This window comes from Caretta caretta, chromosome 14, assembly GCF_965140235.1.
Source record: "Caretta caretta isolate rCarCar2 chromosome 14, rCarCar1.hap1, whole genome shotgun sequence".
Taxonomy (NCBI): Eukaryota; Metazoa; Chordata; order Testudines; family Cheloniidae; genus Caretta; species Caretta caretta.
Window position 1 is genome coordinate 27,138,203 of NC_134219.1, and position 23,931 is coordinate 27,162,133.

The window sequence follows — 23,931 nt, forward strand, 5'->3', positions numbered from 1 at the left end:
GAGAAGGGGAAGGGGAAACAGGATGAGAAAAACATAAACAGCACTGTGTTTCCTGGGGTCTAAGCAAGACGTGCCCTTCCTAAAGCCAGGCAGTTTCAGAACCAGCACTTTCCCTGCCAAGAAAACACCTTTACAATGATGGGCTGTTTGAGCTGACCTGGGTGCACAGCTCTCACCAGGGGCACTTGTGGGCAGGCAGCAGCATCCCTGGCTTCAAAATTGGAGAGATACAAAGTAACATTTCAGAGTAACAGCCATGTTAGTCTGTATTCGCAAAAAGAAAAGGAGTACTTGTGGCACCTTAGAGACTAACCAATTTATTTGAGCATGAGCTTTCGTGAGCTACAGCTCACTTCATCGGATGCATACCGTGGAAGACATTATATACACAGAGTAATGTTACACAAGTAACATTGAAGGCAAAGGAAGAAATCTCCTGACAAATTAACAGCCTGTGAAGATGCGTAATTCCCACACGCTGCCAGCAGCATGGTCATGGGCAGAAGTGCAGGAGAGGCCTGTGCCACCCGGATGCAATACCACGCACTGTAGGAAGAAGCTCTAGGGCTCCCTATGTGGATGGTGGGTTTCATCCCCTTCAAAGGGGTGCATTGAAGAGCCATCTATTATCAAATTTCTGTTCCCCATGTAGATACTTATAGACATGATCAAGTCACCCCTTAGCCTTCTCTTTGTTAATCTAAATACACTGAGCTCCTGGAGTTGATCACTATCATGGATGTTTTCTAATCCTTGTCATATCCTATATAATTTCCATGGCTTTTCTCTGACCCCCCTCCAATTTATCAGCATCCTTAAACTGTGGCCACCAGAGCAGGACACAGGATTCCAGCAGTGATCACACCAGTGTCAAATACTGAGGTAAAATAACCTCTCTGCTCGTACTGGAGATCCCCCTGTTTATGCATCCCAGGCTCACATTAGCCCTTTTGGCCACAGCCTCACACTGGGAGCTGTTATTCAGCTAATTATCCCCCATGATATCCAACTCCTTTTCAGAGTCACTGTTTCTGGGATAGAGGCTCCCCTCCTCTCAGGGTGGCTTGCATTCTCTTGGGGACGGGGGCTGCGGAAGGGCTCCAAGTAGTGCAGAGATCCTGAATGGTGGCTAGCCTGCCTTTCCATTATGGCAGCATTGCAGTGGGGTTGTTCTGGTTGACTAAGTCAGACTATCCATAGAGAAAAGAGGAGCAATCAGTTGGGAAAGGAGAAACAGACCATTTGGGAAGGGGGAATTGCTTGTACCTCAACTCCACATCCCACATGTCACTCAGGGTTCAGCCAAACCAGATATGGAACTGGTTCTCTCCTCTCATCTGTGAAGGTTTGGTGATGTGGTGGTAGATCTTGGGGTCCCCAGAGAAGATGGCAGCCATGATGGTGATATTTGTTTGCCCTTCCTTTTCTGTCCACCAGCTTAAACAAGCTGCCAAGTAACCCTGAGAAAAGCAGTGCCTAAAAGGTGGCAGGGTAGCTTGTGCCCCTTAAAATTATCCTTCAAAACACTGTGGTGGTTCCAGTGATGGCCCCTTCAGTTCTTAGAGCCATTTTGCTATGTGGCTCTAGTGATCTGTGCCCTCCCCAGGAGCCTTGATGCCCCAGCATAACACACCCAGTTTGTGCCAGTCTCCTTGGCTCCTTATTTCATAAGCAGTTTTCCGTAAGCAGCCCAGCTAAGCATTTGTTACCTTTTGCCCACCTGGGTACCTTGGCGCACAGTTCTCTGTACAGCATGGCTTCTCCCATCTCAGCAAAGGATGCTTTTGGAGTCAGTAGCTTGCTCTTGATCTAGAGCTGGAAGTCATGTTCTCCAGCTTCCTTTGACTGACCAGACTCTCCATGCTGTCAGGCTAGCCTTGTACCTTCAGTGGCTGGTCCACAGAGAGCATCAGAGCCTATTACTGCTGTTAGTTAATGCAGTACTCTTACAGCTCAGCTGATAGAAGCCTCTCCTTTGGTATTAAAAATCTTTCAGTCAGTCCCTACTCACCACTCGTGCAGGAGGAATTACAAAGTGACAGCTTGTGTGGGGATTTCAATTCCGCTGAACCTCAGACATCTGGCATGAGTTTTCCCAGGCACATGTGTAATATCTCCCTTTTATGGCTGGTGTGTGTAGAGGAAATATAGCCTACTGCTGCTACCGGCTAGCATGTTACATGTGCTAATTGCACAACAGCTGCTTTTGGAACTTAAGCACACTCCTAACTTCATCTGCTGTACTTTGATCAGACCTAGTCTGCATTGGGAACTTTACTGTAGCAGTGTTTTTCGGCTACTATGAAGTTCTGGAATCTCCAAGTTTGTGATGGCCTGGCAAGTCATTTGGCTTCTTACTGCGTCAGACAGATGCAGAGTGAACTTTTCTCCCTGAAATGCCACGGGTATCCTCTTTTTCAGAATCCTGTGCTTCAGAAGGAAACGGTTGGCCACCTCTGTAGCTAGCCTCTTCCGATTTGTTAGCGGTGTGTGACTTGGCTTTTCTAGTAATTTCCCTCTTGCTGCACAATTGCAGTCTGCACAGGCAACTTTCCAGTCCCTGGCTGTCATTTCCAAATGTTTGCCATGTTCCCATAGTTTCAGGAGTCATTTCTGTCTTCAGTGCTCTTCTTAATGGTTCAATGGATGTTCAGGAAGCTATTATGTGTTACTTCAGTTCACTAGATAGATTGTATAATTAGCATGTTGTGGATGGTGTTTTCAGAAGACAGATATTTGTCAACTGCAGTGGTTTTCAACCTGTGGTCTGTAGGTCCATAGACTATGTCTAAGGGGTCTGTGAAAGGTTGTCATTACCATAAAACAGTGGTTTTCAACCTGTGGTCTGCGGACCCCTGGGGTCTGTAGACTATATCTAAGATTTCCAAGGGGGTCTGCACCTCCATTCAAAAATTTTTAGGGGTCCGCAAATGAAAAAAAGATTGAAAAGCACAGTTCGGCTGTATTGTGTTATAGATTTAAAGACTTGTCCTCCATCTTCTAAATTACTGTTTGGTGACAAAAACCTGAAGGTTTCACCCTAGAGATTATATGCTGGTTGTATATCCTGGTGGGTTATCATACATCTCAGGTAATTTTGGACATTCTTAATAGCAAAGAACATTTCTCATCTTTTAAATGGGTGCTCAGATTTTCCAAACACTGGTGTCAAAACTCATCTGCATTTGGTGCATGCAAATGAATGCAGGTATTAGCTGTAATATGACATTCACTTTTGCTATCTAACAATAAGCTTGTGTGCAAATGTGAAATAAAAATCTTCTTTTTCCTAGGCAGACACTTCCAGACCCGAGGGAGTCTCCGAGACTATTTCTGCTCACTTATAATATTGTCTTGTAGTCTTTAATAGCTTCTAGTAGATGACATTTTGACAATGTATTTTTGCTGGGAGCCAATTGCTATTTAACTAGTCTGAAGTTGCATACTTCATCTGCTCATGTGTGAACAGAGGGTTGTTCAGTTGACTTTTTTTCTCTAAGCAAGTAAGGCAAACAAGGTTTAAAAATATTTTCTTGGTCACTTCAGTAATTCCCTGAAAGGAATAGGAATTTCTTTCTTTCTTTCTTTCTTTCTTTCTTTCTTTCTTTCTTTCTTTCTTTCTTTCTTTTCTTTTCTTTTCTTTTCTTTTAGTATGTAGGATTTTGTTTGTTTCTGCTACACACTATTTCACAACTACCTCAGTTCAACAGAGGCAGAAATCCCTTACTCAAACCAGAAGGTATTTTTCCTTGTTATTGTACTTTGCTTATTTTACTATTGTCATGCAAGGGGGAGGAGGGAGTCTTCTGAGTGACTGGTTTTGTTTGTTTAGTTTACTTGGTGCTACTTTGTGTCTTCGCTAGAGCAATACCAGGTTAAAGTTATGCAGAAGTTATAGATTTAAGGCTGGAAGAGAATGCTGTCCTCATCTAGTATGACCTTCTGCATAACACACGCCATAACTTCTGGTTGCCTTAGAGCACGTCTTGTAGAGAGAAAGACATCCGGTCTTTGTTCCTTGTGTTCCATTAGGCTGCATTTTACCTTCATTGCTAGTAAAATCTCCAGTAGGGGTTTAGGCACTGATTTCAACACTGATTTCTTTATCTCAGTAAGCACAAACTGATGTCTTTCTTCTCATGGGGCACTGGCTTGAATGTATTGTGGCTGAGTTGATAAGAACATTCCAGTTCTAATCCCAGTGTTTCTGTCACTCATAACCTTTGGAAACTTTCATCTTTGAACTGACATTTTCTGTGTGTAACCTGCTGGTGAGGGCGCTACGGGTCCCATTATATGCTAAGCACAGAGGATATGAACTGCTACAGAAGCTTGGCAGTTTAACTCAAGTTGTAGGAGGTGTTGCTTTTTAACTCTGAAGATCCTGGTTCTATCCCCAGTGGATAAGTCAAGAGGGCAGCCACCATATATGCTGGGTCTCTGGCCCAAGGTGCATTTTATGTATTTATTGAAAATTTGAACACAAGTGTTTGAGCTGTTGGGGAGCGTGAGGAGAGTAGGAAAAACCAGACCATGAATATCAAAACTGATCAGAACGTTTTTTAAAATAGCTCTCTGACAAAAAGAGCTTAGGGGAGAAAGGTGAAATTTGCCACAGAAATAGCCTTCAGTAAGGAAAAGTGCCTTTGCTCATCCTTGAGAAATGAATTTGATCAAGTGATGAGCCTTTGAGCGTCTCACATTGCCCATGCCCAGTCCATGGGGCACAAGTGAGGCATTCAGCTCACATAAGGCAAAGCTGAGCAAGACTGAGCTACAGAAAGAAAGAAATCTCAATACAGTCATGGTAAGAGACTTGCAGAGACTGTACCACAGAGAATAAGTATCCCTGTCTCTGCCCAAAGCCTGATGCCCTCCTCATCAGTGGGAGAGTCAGTGGGCATGGGGTGTGTGTGTGTGTGTGTCCTCCAGTGGACAAGTGGAGAGGGAAGGGAAGGGAATACTATTGGCAGAGCAGGGCCTGCTGGGAAATTCATACATTTTAAGGCCAGAAGGGACCATTGTGATCATCTAGCCTGCCCGCCTGCACAGCACAGGCCATGAGACTGCTCCAAAACCCCCTAGAGCAGCTCTTTTAGGGTATGTCTGCACTACGGAATAAGGTCGAATTTATAGAAGTCGTTTTTTTAGGAATCGGTTTTATATATTCGAGTGTGTGTGTCCCCACAGAAAATGCTCTAAGTGCATTAACTCGGCGGAGTGCTTCCATAGTATCGAGGCAAGCGTCGACTTCCGGAGTGTTGCACTGTGGGTAGCTATCCCACAGTTCCCGCAGTCTCCGCTGCCCATTGGAATTCTGGGTTGAGATGCCAATGCCTGATGAGGCTAAAATATTGTCGCGGGTGGTTCTGGGTACATATCATCAGGCCCCCGTTCCCTCCCTCCCTCCGTGAAAGCAAAAGCAGACAATCGTTTTGCGCCTTTTTTCCTGAGTTACCTGTGCAGACGCCATACCACTGCAAGCATGGAGCCCGCTCCGGTAACTGTAACCGTATGTCTCCTGGGTGCTGGCAGACACGGTACTGCATTGCTACACAGTAGCAGCAACCTATTGCCTTCTGGCAGCAGACTGTGCAATATGACTGGTAGCCATCATCGTCATGTCCGAGGTGCTCCTGGCCACGTCGGCCAGGAGCACCTGGACAGACATGGGCGCAGGGACTAAATTTGGAGTGACTTGACCAGGTCATTCTCTTTAGTCCTGCAGTCAGTCCTATTGAACCGTCTTATGGTGAGCAGGCAGACGATACGGATTGCTAGCAGTCATATTGCACCATCTTCTGCCGAGCAGTCATGAGATGTGGATGGCATGCAGTCCTTCTGCACCATCTGCTGCCAGCCAAAGATGTAAAAGATAGATGGAGTGGATCAAAACAAGAAATAGACCAGATTTGTTTTGTACTCATTTGCTTCCCCACCCCCCTGTCTAGGGGACTCATTCTTCTAGGTCACACTGCAGTCACTCACAGAGAAGGTGCAGCGAGGTAAATCTAGCCATGTATCAATCAGAGGCCAGACTCACCTCCTTGTTCCAATAAGAACAATAACTTAGGTGCACCATTTCTTATTGGAACCCTCCGTGAAGTCCTGCCTGAAATACTCCTTGATGTAAATCCACCCCCTTTGTTGATTTTAGCTCCCTGAAGCCAACCATGTAAGCCATGCCTTTGCTCGTCCTGGAGAAATGAATTTGATCAAGTGATGAGCCTTTGAGAGTCTCACATTGCCCATGCCCAGTCCATGGGGCACAAGTGAGGTATTCAGCTCACATAAGGCAAAGCTGAGCAAGACTGAGCTACAGAAAGAAAGAAATCTCAATACAGTTATGGTAAGAGACTTGCAGAGACTGTACCACAGAGAATAAGTATCCCTGTCTCTGCCCAAAGCCTGATGCCTTCCTCATCAGTGGGAGAGTCAGTGGGCATGGGGTTTGTGTGTGTGTCCTCCAGTGGACAAGTGGAGAGGGAAGGGAAGGGAATACTATTGGCAGAGCAGGGCCTGCTGGGAAATTCATACATTTTAAGGCCAGAAGGGACCATTGTGATCATCTAGCCTGCCCGCCTGCACAGCACAGGCCATGAGACTGCTCCAAAACCCCCTAGAGCAGCTCTTTTAAAAAGCATCCAGAATTGCCAGTGATGGAGACTGCAGCACAACCCTTGGCAAATGGCTCCAGTCCCTGTTAAAAATGTGTGCCTTATTTCTATATTCAACTTCCAGCCATTGGCTCATTTAGACCTTTCTCTGCTAGATTGAAAAGCCCATTAGTAACTATTTGTTCCCCATGTAGATACTTACAGACTGTAATAAAATCACCCCTTAACCTTCTCTTTGTTAAGCTAAATACATTGAACTCCTTGAATCTATGTCTCTAAGGCAGGTTTTCTAATCTTCTAATCATTCCCATCTTCTTTGAGTCTGCTCCAATTTATCAGCATCCTTCTTGAATTGTGGGCACCAGAAAGGACGGGGTAGGAGAGTGACCTTATCATCTGGTTTGTGAGATTTACTCTCCCTGAAGCCACTGGCTCAGATCTAGACAGGTTTGTCTCAGACCTAGATGGGTGAATGGCGTTCCCTGCAGGTTATTCTGGGCACTTTCCCAGCCAGACCTCCCAAGCTGAAGCTGTGCATTTATATCTGTCAGTGTGAAAGGGATTTAATTTTATGAATTTGCCAGAATTGCCAGTTCGATTTTAAAGCTGAAATCTACCAAATGAGATTTGCCAAATGGATAATGTTATAGCCCAGTGGTTTTTAACCAGGGGTCCGGGGACCCTGGGGAGCCACGAGCAGGCTTTGGGGGTCCGCCAAGCAGGGCCAGCGTTAGACTCACTGGGGTCCAGGGTGGAAAGCCGAAGCCCCACCGTATGGGTCTGAAGCCCTGGGCCCTGAACCCCGTCACTCAGGGTTGAAGCTGAAGCCTGAGCAATGTAGCTTCATGGGGGCCCCCTGTGGCATGGGGTCCCAGGAAACTGCCCTGTTTGCTACCCTCGAACACTGGCCCTGGTGTTTATTTGCAGAAAAACAGTTGTTGTGGCACAGGTGGAACGTGGAGTTTTTATAGCGTGTTGTGAGCAGGCCTCAGAAAGGAAAAGGTTGAGATAGTTATAATGGACCAGGGGTATGAAGGCACTTGATCGGGTTTATTGTCAACAGGGCATGGTCCTAGCTCCCCGAATCAATTTCTACAGTTATATTAGCAGGCTATAATGGGCCAGGGGCTGCGCTCGGGCCCCCCACACCGCAGGCAGGTGGTCAGGATCAATTCCAAATTCCTTCATATCTCGCTTGCATGTGTCTTTATAGCAGAGGGGGGCAAACTACAGCCCCCAGGCCACATCCGGCCCGCGGGACCATCCTGCCTGGCCCTTGAGCTCCTGGCCGAGGAGGCTTGCCCCTGGCCCCTCCCTGCTGTCTCCCCTCCCCTGCAGTCACGCTGCCATGTGAGCAGCAGGGCTGTGAGCTCCTGCCGCTTTGAGCGGCATGGTAAGGGGGCGGTGGTGGCATGCACGGCAGTGGAGTGGGGGTTGGGTAGGAGGTCCTGGGGGGCAGTCAGGGGACAGGGAACGCTTGGATGGGGCAGAGGTTCTGGGGCAGTCAGGGGTCGGGGAACAGGGCGGGTTGGATAGGGCGTGGGAGTCCCGAGGGGCCTGTTGGGGGGTGGGGGGGTGGATAGGGACCGGGGGGCAGTCAGGGGACAGGGAGCAGGGGGGGGTTGGATGGTCAAGGGTGTGATCTGTAACCGATAGAGCTGTGCCAACAAAAGCCACAAGTGTAGATGCTGTTCGACAGACAACACTGATCCATACAGCTTATTTCACTCAGGGGGGCTGGAGTCAAGTACCCCGGTGCAGAGCACAGCTTTGCCAGCCGGGCTGTGTCCACACTAGTAGTACTTGACCTGTACAATATAGCAGTACAGTTGTACCAGCAATGCACTCCTGACCTCCGACTCTGGGTGGCAGCCGCTGCTTCTCTTGGGCCATTTCCGCACCTAAATCCATGCAGTCTGGAGGGGCTCCTGGGCTTGGGGATTCCACCCCCCACAATGGCTGCACAGCCTCACTGTATTGTTCATGTGACCCACCGTCCTAGGAGGGAGCTGCTGCTAAAAGGCCTTTGTGCCACGGCCACATCCCCTGCCTGGAGTTTTGCTGCCGTCTTCCCAGGCTCCTCCTGCACGGACCCTCAGCAGTCAGAGTTTGCTGAATCCCACAATCAAGCCACTCACCTAGCAAACACTCATGAAGACAAGGGACCATGGCTGCTGTGAAGCCACAGCCACCAGTCACAGTCCTGGCTCCTTGTAATCACTGTCAGAGAGGGGCAGGACAGAGACCCTGGCTAGGGCTCCTCTCCGTACAGTAATTCCATGTTGCCAACTCCACATAGCAGGAAGTCACCAGACAAATCCTGAAAAGTTGCTAGATGTCGCTGTTTAAGCACACAAATGGAGTAAAAAATGTCACTAAATAAAATTTCCAGAGAATTTTAGATATAAATCCATTCCATGCTCTTCTTACTACATTCTGTTGCATACCAACTCAATGTCGTTACGTCTCAGTTGAGCATGTCTGGGGCTTCTTGGGCTGAGATCCCTGTAATCTGCAGGTGAGGAAAAGAAGTCTGTGGAGGCTAATTGAATGCTTTGCTAAAGCTAGGCGCACTTTGGTGAGAGCAGCACATTAGCCACGGCTTGTTTTTATGCAAATGTGTTCTTTCTCGCTGCTCCGTAGTAGCTGGCACACCCTGTGATGAAGGGAAAAATGGCTAATGAAGCGGGCAGGATGGGGGAGGCAGGTTAGCCGGTGAGGAGAGCTGCACAGATGGAAGGTGGGGTGGGATCTCTGTGGGAGGGTGGGGGGAAGCATCGGGCAGTGGGTGGCACTGCACTGGCCAGGAGCTGGCAGTGTGGGGCCGAGGCAGGGCGGTGGGTGACCCATTCATTCTGTGACTGTGGCACGTGGCACTGTGCCGTGCTTGTAGGGCCCCGATGCACTCACTGTGCTGTTCTCTTTGAACAGAAACCACGTGGGAACGGCCGAGCAGCGTGCCTGGGAGCCCCGGGAGCCAGAAGAGTGCTGTGCCTGCAGGTACTGTTCCCTCAGCTGGGCCTGCCCTGGAGGTTTGCCCAAGCAGCCGGGAGGGGGAGGCATTTCCGGCTGAGAAAGGAGCTCAGCATCTCCCATGCTCTGGCCTGACAGGCCCTTCTCAGCTCAGGCATGACTGGCAGGCTCCAGGGCAGTGGCTGGTGCCCCTCTCACCATGAGCGCCTTCCCAGCCCCGAGCTACAGCTGATGTGGCTCTGCCCCCTGCAGAGAACCAGCTCAGCTGCAGCTGCTGCCCCAGGTGCAGGGCAGACCCCCACAGGGGGAAGGAGCGGAGCCCACAAGGGGTGCAGGAAGGAGGCTGGTTAGGTACAATCCCCACACAGTACGCACCCGGGGTAATCCAGGCCTGCTGGGTGTGGCGCTCTGTCTTCCTCTAGTGGCACCTAGACCAGCTAGGGATTGATGAACCTGCTTCAGCCATGGCTAAGAGACATGTGTCTTATGGCTCATGCAGTAGAGGTTCACACATTAAGCTCCAGAGGGCCCAGGTTTGATCCCAGCCGCCACAAACCGAGGTCTGTTGACCTTACACCTGCATGGGGGAAAGGCCTTAGCCCAGCTCAGATAACATGCCAGCCCGCCAAGGAGCCGTATAGCAGCTTGAGAGCGAAGGTGTGTGCCCTGTTGGCAAAGCCCGGGACAGGCTCATGGCTCAGCGAACACCGCTGCGCAACAGCCCATCTCCTGGTGACAAAGCCTCTGTTCTGCAGAAAAGGACCTGGGGATACAGTGGATGAGAAGCTGGATATGAGTCAGCAGTGTGCCGTTGCTGCCAAGAAGGCTAACGGCATATTGGGCTGCATTAGTAGGAGCATTACCAGCAGATCAAGGGAAGTGATTATTCCCCTCTATTCCGCACTGGTGAGGCCATACCTAGAGTATTGCGTCCAGTTTTGGGCTCACCAATACAGAAAGGATGTGAACAAACTGAAGAGAGTCCAGTGAAGGGCAACAAAAATGATTAGGGGGCTGGGGCACATGATTTATGAGGAGAGGCTGAGGGAACTGGGCTTATTTAGTCTGCAGAAAAGAAGAGTGAGGGGGGATTTGATAGCAGCCTTCCACTACCTGAAGGGGGGTTCCCAAGAGGATGGAGCTAGGCTAGTCTCAGTGGTGGCAGATGACAGAACAAGGAGCAATGGTCTCACGTTGCAGTGGGGGAGGTCTAGGTTGGATATTAGGAAAAAACTATTTTACTAGGAGGGTGGTGGAGCACTGGAATGGGTTACCTTGGGAGGTGGTGGAATCTTCATCCTTAGAGGTTTTTAAGGCCTGGCTTGACAAAGCCCTGGCTGGGATGATTTAGTTGGGGATGGTCCTGCTTTGAGCAGGGGGTTGGACTAGATGACCTCCTGAGGTCTCTTCCAACCCTACTCTTCTATGATTCTATGAAACACACTCAGTGGAGCCCCACTCAGCCAGCCACCAGAATGGACTCATTTAGTTCAGAGGGCCTCACTTCCAGTGCCCATTTCCTGGCACCTTGGCCATAAGCCCCAGAGCTGTCAGCACTGCACTGTCTGCAGCCCACGCTGACCTGACCAGCTGCTTGCTAGCTGGTTGCAGTCCCATCAGCGGAAGGGAGGGGAGGCTTCCCTGGTACTCACCAGCACAGGCAGGGGATCCTGGATTCTCCTAGAGCCATACCTCCCACCCAGACCCACCCACCCTTTGGCTTAGAGCAAGCAGGGCTAGTTTGCAAAGGTTTCAAACCCTGCATTCTTTGTGGGAATCTAGGTGACTCAATTTGTCTCCTATACTCAGGGGAGGGGCTCAGCCCTCGCACCTCTGCTACCTTATACCAGGGTTCACTCTTCAGGGAGTGCAGCCCATGACTGGGAGAGAGAGCGGAGGGAGAGGAGTAACTGGGGATCCAGCTTTGGGGCAGGGACTGGCCACAAGCATCCTACTCCCGAGAGGGGTGGTTAGAAAGCAGCCAGCAGCCGAATTCCAGTGGGGTGATGGGGGTGGGGGAAGATGGGGTGTTGTAAGGTCTTGAGCACCACGTAATTTTATCTCCTAAAATACTAAAAATGTAGAGTGCAGATAAACATGAAATGGTTGGGGCCAATTGAATATCTCAATTGGATATCTCAATGCCCATTCAAGGATGTGATGCCCTCTACTGTAGTCACATGGGGTTCTTCGCAGGCCTTAGGGGAGGCACTGCGTGATGAAAGACAAACAATATACTCCCAAGGATTAATTGCCAAACTCCTGTAACTAAGGAAAGGAAAGAAAGAAAAAGGTAAACAAACATCAACCCAGACAGAACATACGCAATCAGAAAACAATGGTTTCTTCAGGTATACATTCCTCTTGTGTCTCTCTCAGAGAGCTGTCCTCAGAGATTACACCTTGAAGAGTGGGTCTTGTCTGCGGGATGCTCTCCTCTGTGTAAGTTAGGACCAGAGTGCATTATTCCCCAACTCAGCAATGAGTCCTGACTCAGAGATGGGCACAAGGATTTTGTCTAAGGCTCAGTGAATCCTTCTTGGTTTATCATGGATAATCTAAACAGTCGATAAATAGGCAGAGGTGAGTGACCTGAACTAAGTCCTATGAAATTGGACAAAGATAATAAAAGAACCAATTCAAGGAGCAGTGTGGAGGCAGGCAAATTAATAAATATTAAGAACTTTACATTTCAATTAAATCCCTCTAAGGCTCTCTGTTTACCAAGGTTAGCTGCTGTCTTCTCTCCCGGGGTATGTGGTCTGAACAATCTGACGTTTAACAGGAGAAGATGTTAGTACCTTAAATTACCATAGTATTTCCATATCCCATTGGAACTATTGTAAGAACAGTTTAAATCTAAACCCTTGGCAGTGCTTTTGCAAACTCCACTTCACCAATAGTGCCGAGGTTTCTGAGATATCACCATGTGCAAAAGCCGTGCTGGACTGAAAGTTACTTCTTGGTGCTAGAGTAACAGCCGTGTTAGTCTTTATTCGCAAAAAGAAAAGGAGTACTTGTGGCACCTTAGAGACTAACCAATTTATTTGAGCATGAGCTTTCGTGAGCTACAGCTCACTTCATCGGATGCATACCGTGGAAACTGCAGCAGACTTTATATACATACAGAGATCATAAAACAATATCTCCTCCCACCCCACTGTCCTGCTGGTAATAGCTTATCTAAAGTGATCATCAAGTTGGGCCATTTCCAGCACAAATCCAGGTTTTCTCACCCTCCACCCCCCCAAACACAAACTCACTCTCCTGCTGGTAATAGCCCATCCAAAGTGACAACTCTCTACACAATGTGCATGATAATCAAGGTGGGCCATTTCCTGCACAAATCCAGGTTCTCTCACCCCCCTCCAAAACACACACACACAAACTCACTATCCTGCTGGTAATAGCTCATCCAAAGTGACCACTCTCCAAGTTTAAATCCAAGTTTAACCAGAACATCTGGGGGCGGGGGGGGGGGTAGGAAAAAACAAGGGGAAATAGGCTACCTTGCATAATGACTTAGCCACTCCCAGTCTCTATTTAAGCCTAAATTAATAGTATCCAATTTGCAAATGAATTCCAATTCAGCAGTTTCTCGCTGGAGTCTGGATTTGAAGTTTTTTTGTTTTAAGATAGCGACCTTCATGTCTGTGATTGCGTGACCAGAGAGATTGAAGTGTTCTCCGACTGGTTTATGAATGTTATAATTCTTGACATCTGATTTGTGTCCATTTATTCTTTTACGTAGAGACTGTCCAGTTTGACCAATGTAAATGGCAGAGGGGCATTGCTGGCACATGATGGCATATATCACATTGGTGGATGTGCAGGTGAACGAGCCTCTGATAGTGTGGCTGATGTTATTAGGCCCTGTGATGGTGTCCCCTGAATAGATATGTGGGCACAGTTGGCAACGGGCTTTGTTGCAAGGATAAGTTCCTGAGTTAGTGGTTCTGTTGTGTGGTATGTGGTTGTTGGTGAGTATTTGCTTCAGGTTGCGGGGCTGTCTATAGGCAAGGACTGGCCTGTCTCCCAAGATTTGTGAGAGTGTTGGGTCATCCTTTAGGATAGGTTGTAGATCCTTAATAATGCGTTGGAGGGGTTTTAGTTGGGGGCTGAAGATGACGGCTAGTGGCGTTCTGTTATTTTCTTTGTTAGGCCTGTCCTGTAGTAGGTAACTTCTGGGAACTCTTCTGGCTCTATCAATCTGTTTCTTTACTTCCGCAGGTGGGTATTGTAGTTGTAAGAAAGCTTAACAGAGATCTTGTAGGTGTTTGTCTCTGTCTGAGGGGTTGGAGCAAATGCGGTTGTATCGCAAAGCTTGGCTGTAGACGATGGATCGTGTGGTGTGGTGAGGGTGAAAGCTGGAGGCATGTAGGTAGGAATAGCGGTCAGTAGGTTTCTGGTATAGGGTGGTGTTTATGTGACCATTGTTTATTAGCACTGTAGTGTCCAGGAAATGGATCTCTTGTGTGGACTGGACCAGGCTGAGGTTGATGGTGGGATGGAAGTTTTTGAAATCATGGTGGAATTCCTCAAGGGCTATGTAGACTCCCTCCTCAGGCCCTACACTACCAGCACTCCCAGCTACCTGCGAGACACCACTGACTTCCTGAGGAAACTTCAATCCATCGGTGATCTTCCTGATAACACCATCCTGGCCACTATGGATGTAGAAGCCCTCTACACCAACATTCCACACAAAGATGGACTACAAGCCGTCAAGAACAGTATCCCCGATAATGTCACGGCTAACCTGGTGGCTGAACTTTCTGACTTTGTCCTTACCCATAACTATTTTACATTTGGGGACAATGTATACCTTCAGATCAGCGGCACTGCTATGGGTACCCGCATGGCCCCACAGTATGCCAACATTTTTATGGCTGATTTAGAACAACGCTTCCTCAGCTCTCGTCCCCTAAAGCCCCTACTCTACTTCCGCTATATTGATGACATCTTCATCATCTGGACCCTCAGCCTGGTCCAGTCCACACAAGAGATCCACTTCCTGGACACTACAGTGCTAATAAACAATGGTCACATAAACACCACCCTATACCGGAAACCTACTGACCGCTATTCCTACCTACATGCCTCCAGCTTTCATCCTGACCACACCACACGATCCATCGTCTACAGCCAAGCTTTGCGATACAACCGCATTTGCTCCAACCCCTCAGACAGAGACAAACACCTACAAGATCTCTGTCAAGCTTTCTTACAACTACAATACCCACCTGCGGAAGTAAAGAAACAGATTGATAGAGCCAGAAGAGTTCCCAGAAGTTACCTACTACAGGACAGGCCTAACAAAGAAAATAACAGAACGCCACTAGCCGTCACCTTCAGCCCCCAACTAAGTCCCCAACCAGTCCTTGCCTACAGACAGCCCCGCAACCTGAAGCAAATACTCACCAACAACCACATACCACACAACAGAACCACTAACTCAGGAACTTATCCTTGCAACAAAGCCCGTTGCCAACTGTGCCCACATATCTATTCAGGGGACACCATCACAGGGCCTAATAACATCAGCCACACTATCAGAGGCTCGTTCACCTGCACATCCACCAATGTGATATATGCCATCATGTGCCAGCAATGCCCCTCTGCCATTTACATTGGTCAAACTGGACAGTCTCTACGTAAAAGAATAAATGGACACAAATCAGATGTCAAGAATTATAACATTCATAAACCAGTCGGAGAACACTTCAATCTCTCTGGTCACGCAATCACAGACATGAAGGTCGCTATCTTAAAACAAAAAAACTTCAAATCCAGACTCCAGCGAGAAACTGCTGAATTGGAATTCATTTGCAAATTGGATACTATTAATTTAGGCTTAAATAGAGACTGGGAGTGGCTAAGTCATTATGCAAGGTAGCCTATTTCCCCTTGTTTTTTCCTACCCCCCCCCCCCCGCCCCCAGACATTCTGGTTAAACTTGGATTTAAACTTGGAGAGTGGTCACTTTGGATGAGCTATTACCAGCAGGATAGTGAGTTTGTGTGTGTGTGTTTTGGAGGGGGGTGAGGGGGTGAGAGAACCTGGATTTGTGCAGGAAATGGCCCACCTTGATTATCATGCACATTGTGTAGAGAGTTGTCACTTTGGATGGGCTATTACCAGCAGGAGAGTGAGTTTGTGTTTGGGGGGGTGGAGGGTGAGAAAACCTGGATTTGTGCTGGAAATGGCCCAACTTGATGATCACTTTAGATAAGCTATTACCAGCAGGACAGTGGGGTGGGAGGAGGTATTGTTTTATGATCTCTGTATGTATATAAAGTCTGCTGCAGTTTCCACGGTATGCATCCGATGAAGTGAGCTGTAGCTCACGAAAGCTCATGCTCAAATAAATTGGTTAGTCTCTAAGGTGCCACAAGTACTCCTTTTCTTCTTGGTGCTGTGTTGTAGCTTCTTTGTTCTTCTTGGTTGTCTTGCTGCTCTTTGTTTGCTTCTTGAGGTGTTGGCTTGGAGGTTTGATGAGAATACGTTAACAGGCTGAGTTTGTGTGAGAATGAACGTAAGAGCACAAGAAAGTGTAGTTGTGTGTAACAGCATAAAACCATAATCGGAGAGGGAGTCTCTCACTTCAGAGGAATTATACTCCTCTCTTTCCATGATCTGACTGGAGGTGGAAGGGCTTGGCTGGACTCAAGTATCAGCCACTGTCACCTTTCATTGGCTCAGCACCTTCATGGGCTGATCTTCCATTCTCAGGTATGCATGTGCAGCAGGGCCGTAACTCTTCTGATTGCATTGCTTTTGTCTTTGATGTCTCAGAACATCTTTAAAGTTAGAGTTTTAGCTTTTATTCAGTCCATTTTCTGAGATATCTCATTAGTTCCATCAGGTTTTAATAGGAGTTTAAATTCTGTTTCAAATGAATACAAACATTGCTATTTCCTATATTTCAGCCCTTAACATATTTTTTTTAAAACAAATTGTTCTTAAGAAGAGTCTTTAAACGTAAATGGTGATCAAATAAAATGCTGTCTTCTTAACCGTCCTTGGAGAAGTTCTTGTCTTCCTGAATTTGATAAGGAGTGCTTAAGTCCTGCCAGATAACTAATTAATTTCCCAATGAATATAAATAATTTTATACTCAAGCAGCTTCTTATATTAGTTCTCAGTTCTAGCAAGGTCATTTGATTCCCTATTTGTACAGAAAACATCTCACTATTCATATAACAGTGATATCGGGCAGTTATTGTATGGAGTGATTGAATTTAGATATAAAATATTTGTAAATGAACATCTCAAACAAAGCTTATATCATCTTAAGCGTTTGAAAGACAATTCAAAGGTTCACCTTCAAGAGAAAACATGAGTTAGAAGTAATCAGTCTTCTGTAAAACATTTCTCAACCATAAATGTTCTTAAAGTTTGAAGAATGAAGGCTTTAGAAAATGTATAAAAGAAATCAGTTTCAGTGAGGATATTTCTAGAATTCTTTGTGAGGGTTTAAAACTAAAGGTTTTTCTCTTTGCAAAGAGGAAGGGTGAATAGGGTGCTTTTATGACTTGGTTTATGACTCTGCTAGCACATCTTAAGCATCACTCGTCTTTGTAATATCCTGAATAAACCAGATCTCTTTATAATATATATCTATATCTATATATATATATCTTACAAACTTGGTTTTTTTGAGATAAAGTACACGTGTATGCCAGCCTTGTGTTTTTCACAAGGAGAGGTGTCTTATTCTCAGAGAAGACTCTCTTTGTTAGTTGTCTGTCTTTTGACCAATTGTTCCTAGATTTGCAGCCTACCATTTATAGGTAGAGCCCTATATCCGCATTCGATCCGCCAACCGCAAAAATTATCTGCGGATATTGGCATCTGCAGATTTGCTGGGTTCTACACTGAGCGCCAGGCTGAGGCTCCAAGGCATTCCCCGGCTCCCCCGCTGGAGCCCAGTCAGGGAGAGCCGCGGTGGCAGCTGTGGAGAGCTGCGGGGGACCCTCCTCCTGTCCTGGGTGGGGGGCCCAAGCAGCCCCTCGCCAAATGTCCCAGCCCCCCATGTCCAGTGTCCCTGCCCCCCAGCCCCCTGCCAAATATCCCTGCCCCCCTGCCCAGCATCCCTGTCCCCTAGCCCTCCCAGCCAGGGCATGTGGAGAGACCCAGGCTGCCACAGCGGCTCTCCTGGACCCAGCTCTGGGCGGGGGTGAGGAGGGGGGTAGCTCGGAGGCCGAGCAGCCCCAGCCCATGTCCCTGTCCCCTGCTCCACCGCCCAGGGCAGGTGGAGGATCTGTGCTGCGGTTCCTCACAGCTGCCCGTCTGGCTCTTACTGTCAGAGCCCTGCGTGGATACAAAATTTGTATCCACATACGCGTTACTATCTGCAGAAATGGTCTGTGGATTTCCACAGATATAAAGTGAATACCCGTGGATTTGCAGGGCTCTATTTATAGGACATTTACAATTTGCAATTAAAGATTCCTATGAAAGGCACAAATCCAATAACTATCACATAAGTACCTCTTTCAAATTATAGTCTAAAGAAAATTATATAGAATGTTAAACCAAAACAGAAGTTATAAAATTGCTTTCTAGAGTTTGTGTAAACACAGCTAGAGGTAGTAAATGTGGTTTTATGGCTAAGAAGGTGAAAGTGGAAATTTCCTAGGGGTTGTTGCAATTAGCTCAAACATTTCATTTCACTTTTATTAAATAAGCAACCAAACGCATGAGCATGTGAGGTATCCATATGCTCCAAGTGTCATGTATACGAAAATAATTGTATCTCCTAAAAACAGTAAAGGCACAGGCAAGTTTGTAATAACTAAGAATTAGAATAATTTTATTAATAATCGTTTTTGCATCAAAATATTGGGATCTGTCACCACAGCAGGGATGGGCCATGAGGATCCCACTCCCACTGGGGAGTAGGAAGCTGCTGGCAGTGGGACTTCAGGTCAGGTTGCCAGCTTTTAGTTAAAAAAACATTAGGAACTCTTAGGTATTGTGCAAAAATTGTATACAAATTATTTAATCAGCTGATTTGCATATTTGCAAATAATATGCATATAATAATCCATTGCAGTTTTAGAAATGTGGTATGTAAATTTAGTGCTGGTGAAGGCATCAGGCGGCAGCCCTGGTGTATGGAGCCCTCTCTTTAGCTCCAAAGCAGCAGGAGCTTCCCCTGCCCACTGCCAGCATGTCTCAGCCCAGCTCTGAGGGGCTTCATCTGGGGCCCCAGGGCAGCTCAGTTCCAAAGGTCCAGGCAGTTCTTGGCCTCTCTGCTGAGTTGGCCCATTAATGCAAAGAGCACTGGGGAGTTTGTGACGTGAGAACTGGAGCTGAGACCCCCCCACCCCACAAATCTCCAAAAACCCAGTAGATTGGGACAGTGTTAAATCCCTGCTGAACTGGGTTGGATGCAGGCTGGTGCCCTACCAGTGAAAGGTATATAGTGCATTAGCAGCACCCTTTGGCAGCCAGTCCCCAGTCAGTGCTTTCTTAAGAAAACGTTGATCCCTAGGAAGATAGAATCCATAGAACTCCCTTTATGTACAATGAATGGTAAGGTTGTAAAGTCAAGTACTCACAAGTTAGGAAATGCCAATATAATGTTACCTAAATTCTGTCTCCACTGTGATACCCTTTAATTACATACAGATATTTCTGATAAGGGACTTCATCGTGGTCTGAACCCAAGAGGGCCTTCATAGCCATTCCATAGACCTTGCCCGCTTGAGCTGAAGGAGAAACTCATAACGTGTCCAGGCTGTTCTTTGCATGGACCAGCTTTTAGAGGCGTGTGTGACAAACATTACCCAGCTATTTGCTAGATAGCAGCAGAATGCTGACTATCAGGATTCCTGGGCTCTGTGCCTAGCTCTGGGAGCAGCATGTGGCTGCTGTTTAGCATAGTTGTCCCTGACAGCACAGACTTGGGGCACTTTCTGAAAGGAAGCATGGCTGAGTGCTGTGACTTGGCTCTACCATATTTGGGTTCTGCCCCCGACTTTGCCAGAAGTGACCTTATCTGGAAAATGAGTATAATACTTGCCCCAGATGGGGGGACATGAAACCTTACCAAGTGTGGAGGGGTGTGCAGAAATAGTAACAGCAGTGAGTGACAGAGGTGAGACTTAAACTCATGTGCGCATGTCTCTCAGCACAGTGCAATCTGCTCCCGGGTCACAAGCTGTTTTTTATCCCAGATTGGTGAAAAATTGAGATTTGGGGCTGCCCCACAGCTCAAGTAGGGAAGGCAATCTCCAGAATTTGGAGACTGCCCCACAAGGTCAGGGGCAGGGCCTAGCCATGTGGGTCCCCAGAAGCGCCCTCCCTCTGGGGAGAGGGTGAAGCAGCTGGGGCATGGGCCTGTAGACATCTAACCTGTTTGGCTTTTGCTCTCTTGGACTGAGCTTGGAGTCCTGGGCAAGAGCCTGGCACATGGGCTGTGCTGCATGGCGGGGGCGAGGGGTGGAGAGTGCACACAAAGGTGGGGAAACACAGCTAATCAAGGCGGAGATTCTGGAGGTGTGGTGTGTATGTTTTCTGGCTAGGATGTTGTCTCTTTCCGTTTGTCTGTCTGATCTATACAGATTGCAATCACTTTGGGGCAGGGACAGTCTGCTTCCCCGTGTGTCCTATGCCCAGCACAAGGGAGTCCTGACCTCACTCCATGTGCTCCCATAATACAAACAGTGACTCATTTCTAATAGCACAGCAACAGAGAACTGCAGGTTTCTCTCTCCCAACACCCCTCCCTCTCTCCTAGGGCATTAGGCAACCCCAGTTTAGGTGCCACTCTGAGTTCCGTGGCAGCTCATATCATCAGCCTGACAGGGTAACGGCAGAGCTCAAGTAGCCCTGCAGCTGCCTGACTGGAATTCAGTCCCCCAGGAGCCCTCCAACGGGTCGCGGCCCAGGGGAACAGCCATTAGTGGTAGAAATGGCTGTTTCCACAAACACCTTCTGGAGCAATCATCCTGGAGTGTGGTGGAGCCAGGAGCAGATGCTGGGGCTATGTACATGGATTCCTCCCTCACTCGAGACAGGATCAATGTCCCCATTTCTCAGCCTCTATGCAACAGGCAGCTGCAGACATCTGTCCCTTAAGGAGACATTCGGATTTGAGCGTGGACCCAAGTCAAATGCTCTGAAAGGAGGAACCAGGATGTATGAGCCCCTGAAAACTGAGGGTGCAGAAGTCTTTTGCACTCATTATTTGTTGTCAGGACTGGTTTCTGTTTTACGCTTAGTGTTGGCTTTTCAAGGAGTAGATGCAGTATCCAGCCCCAAGCAGCCACAAGTCAGGCCTGAGAAAATCAGGGGACGGGCTTTCAAATCATGCAGTTTTAAAATATAATCAGCATTGGATTGTTGTTCTTTGCCTCTGGTTTTTGGGGTGCTGGTTTGCGGAACAGAAGGGGGGCTAGTATCTGCCACATGGGGGGACTAAATGGGCTGTTGGAATTGATTCAAGTTCTAGGGCGTCTCCCTTAGACCCTTTCTACAGCCGTCTAACTCTGCTGACTTCAGTCTTCCCTGGAGCAGTGAGAGGAGGCCTGCGCCCAGAGGCTAGATACATTTTTGGTTTCTGGGTTGGCACTGCCCCATCCAATTCTATCAAGTCAGGCCCAGGCCTGTTTAGAGGTCTGTTCAGTTCAGGCACTTCTGTGGTAAGACGGCACGTAGGGAAGGCAAGTATCTTGTTGCAGGGTTCTGTGAGTTTACTTTTATGATAAATAAAGTGACCAAGAACCATTGAAAGTCTGTATTTAAGTATTTGCTGCCTAGAGCAGCCCGTTTAACCTCCTCTATGTGTTCCTTACAGCGAATGGATATCACACCCCTGTGACCCCTATGCATCAAATGGAGCCTAGTCATATGAGTCTTCGAAAACCCAGCGGGGACCCCCAGGTAAGTTTTGGGGAACTTTCTGAGCGGGAGTGTATAGTGTTAGGGTAGTTTGTGAGCCCGCCAGTGACACTCACAGTGAGCATGCTTTAGAAGCCGCCAGAACCCAGTCAGAGCATCAGTGTGTATGTGGCTGAGCCAGGCGTTTTTGTGTATAGGCAGCAAACAGTGGAACCCCACTGTATCATGTGGTTTCCTCATGGTGCTTTGTTGTGAAAAGAGTGATAGACACAAGGAGGCCTTTTGATATTGAATCATATGATAGCGATGCACTGCCAGCGATCCACTAAGTCTCTCCTTTCGGGACTGTGGTACAAAAGCGAAGCTTGAAAATGCATTCAAATGGCTTTACCACCCAGCAGCCATGTGTCGAGTGAGGGCATCATTTCTATGGTTACAGTTACACCCCCCTTTTTAAACCTCAGTGAGTTACTGATAACGCATTAACCTCCCAAAAGTTTTAGTACCATCTTCAAGTGCAGGCCCCAATCCTGCAAGTATACATATGTTTAGCTTTACTCCTTGAGTAGTCTGACTGAAGCTAATGGCACTACTCATCTGCATAAAATTAAGTATGTGAATTAATACTTGTAGCACTGGGGTCTGTATCATTGTGAGTTCTATAACTAGAGCTTCATCTAAACCATTATTTAAACTAGTTTTAGAATGCTGGTCCCAGTACAGAACCATGGAAGACTCCACTTTCCCCAACCTCCACAAAGAAGACACACCTTTAACTCCAACCTTCTGCTATCTACCTACTGACCTGTTCTAAATCTTCTGTTTAGAGCAGTTTTACAATAATCCATTATATAAAACTTTGTCAAAAACATCTGAAAATCCATTTGTACAAAATCATATGGTTCTGCTCTTAGAGTAATAATTATTTCATTCTAAGACAGTAATAAAATGTCTGAAATGATTGACTTTTCATAAGCCCACAGCAATTCACATCTCACCTATCTTACTTTCCAATATAGCCTTAAACCATCTGTGAATACTTGCACATAAAACACCTCACAAATCTACCTCTCCATTCCTGACCTCTCCCTCTTGTATGGCAGACACCTTCTCCTGGATGCCCTGTAGTCCACTCAGTCTGGCAAAAACACCACTCCTCAGTTCCCCTTAAAGTCTCCTTCTTCATGTCCCATCAGTGTCATGCTTGACTCTTCCCACTTCCATTATCACTCACAGACAGGCTACCACATTGAACCCAGCCAACAGCCTGCTGTCATTGTTGGCTCTATCTGTGTCTTGTGTCCATACAATTTGGGAACTAGTTTTCAACAGGAGCTGTGGGTGCTTCTGAAACCAGCCATGCTGAGTACTTTGTGAAGCAGCTGACCATGTGTCAATGTGGCCCCAAGGCCTGGGCGGACACAGCAATGTGTCCTTAAGCTGGTTCAGCACACTGGCTTTCTGTAGTTTGGCTGGTCCTCCTGCCTCCAAACTCTGTGCCATAGGCAACTCCGAGTTCTTTGCCCCACGTACTTTTGATGCCGTGTATGTTCGTGGAGCATAGGGGAAGGATACTGCCCAGTGTTCCCAGAATGCACTTTGACAGACATGGTTAAACAGAGTGACTATTGCAAACTAGGGCTGTCGATTAATCACAGTTAACTCACACGATTAACTAAAAAAAAATTAACCGTGATTAAAAAATTAATCGTGATTAATCGCAGTGTTAAATAATAGAATACCAGTTGAAATGTATTAAATATTTTTGGATGTTTCTCTACATTTTCAAATATATCGATTATAATTACAACACAGAATACAAAGTGTACAGTGCTCACTTTATATTATTTTTATTAGAATTATTTGCACTGTAAAAATGATAAAATAATAGTATTTTTCAGTTCAGCTCATACAAGTACTGTAGTGCAATCTCTTTATCATGAAAGTGCAACTTACAAATGTAGATTTTTTGTTACATAACTGCACTCAAAAACCAAACAATGTAAAACTTTAGAGCCTAAAAGTCCATTCAGTCCTACTTCTTGTTCAGCCAATCGCTAAGAGAAACAAGTTTGTTTACATTTACGGGAGATAATGCTGCCCACTTCTTAATTACAATGTCATCTGAAAGGGAGAACAGGAGTTTGCATGGCACTGTTGTAGCTGGCATCACAAGATATTTACATGCCAGATGCACTAAAGATTCATATGCCTTTTCATGGTTCGTCCATCGTTCCAGAGGACATGCTTCCATGCTGATGACGCTTGTTAAAAAAATAAAGTGTTATTTAAATTTGTGACTGAACTCCTTGGGGGAGAATTTTATGTCTCCTACTCTGTTTTACCCGCATTCTGCCATATATTTCATGTTATAGCAATCTCAGAAGATGACCCACCCCATATTTTTCATTTTAAGAACACTTTCACTGCAGATTTGACAAAATGCAAAGAAGATACCAATGTGAAATTTCTAAAGATAGCTACAGCACTC

The 23,931-nt window shown here is 46.9% G+C and overlaps 1 protein-coding gene across 7 annotated transcripts in view; it reads left to right on the plus strand.

Moving 5' to 3' along the window:
• The window catches only part of GAS7 (growth arrest specific 7), a 218,659-nt gene that overhangs the window by 126,937 nt on the left and 67,791 nt on the right, over window positions 1-23,931 (plus strand). For 6 of the 7 annotated variants that reach the window (XM_048818232.2, XM_048818233.2, XM_048818238.2 and 3 more), the window contains 2 exons: window positions 9,549-9,617; window positions 21,397-21,482. In XM_048818232.2, coding sequence (XP_048674189.2) covers window positions 9,549-9,617; window positions 21,397-21,482 — 155 coding nt within the window. The remainder of the gene's footprint in view (window positions 1-9,548; window positions 9,618-21,396; window positions 21,483-23,931) is intronic. The other variant, XM_048818234.2, reaches the window with a different exon arrangement.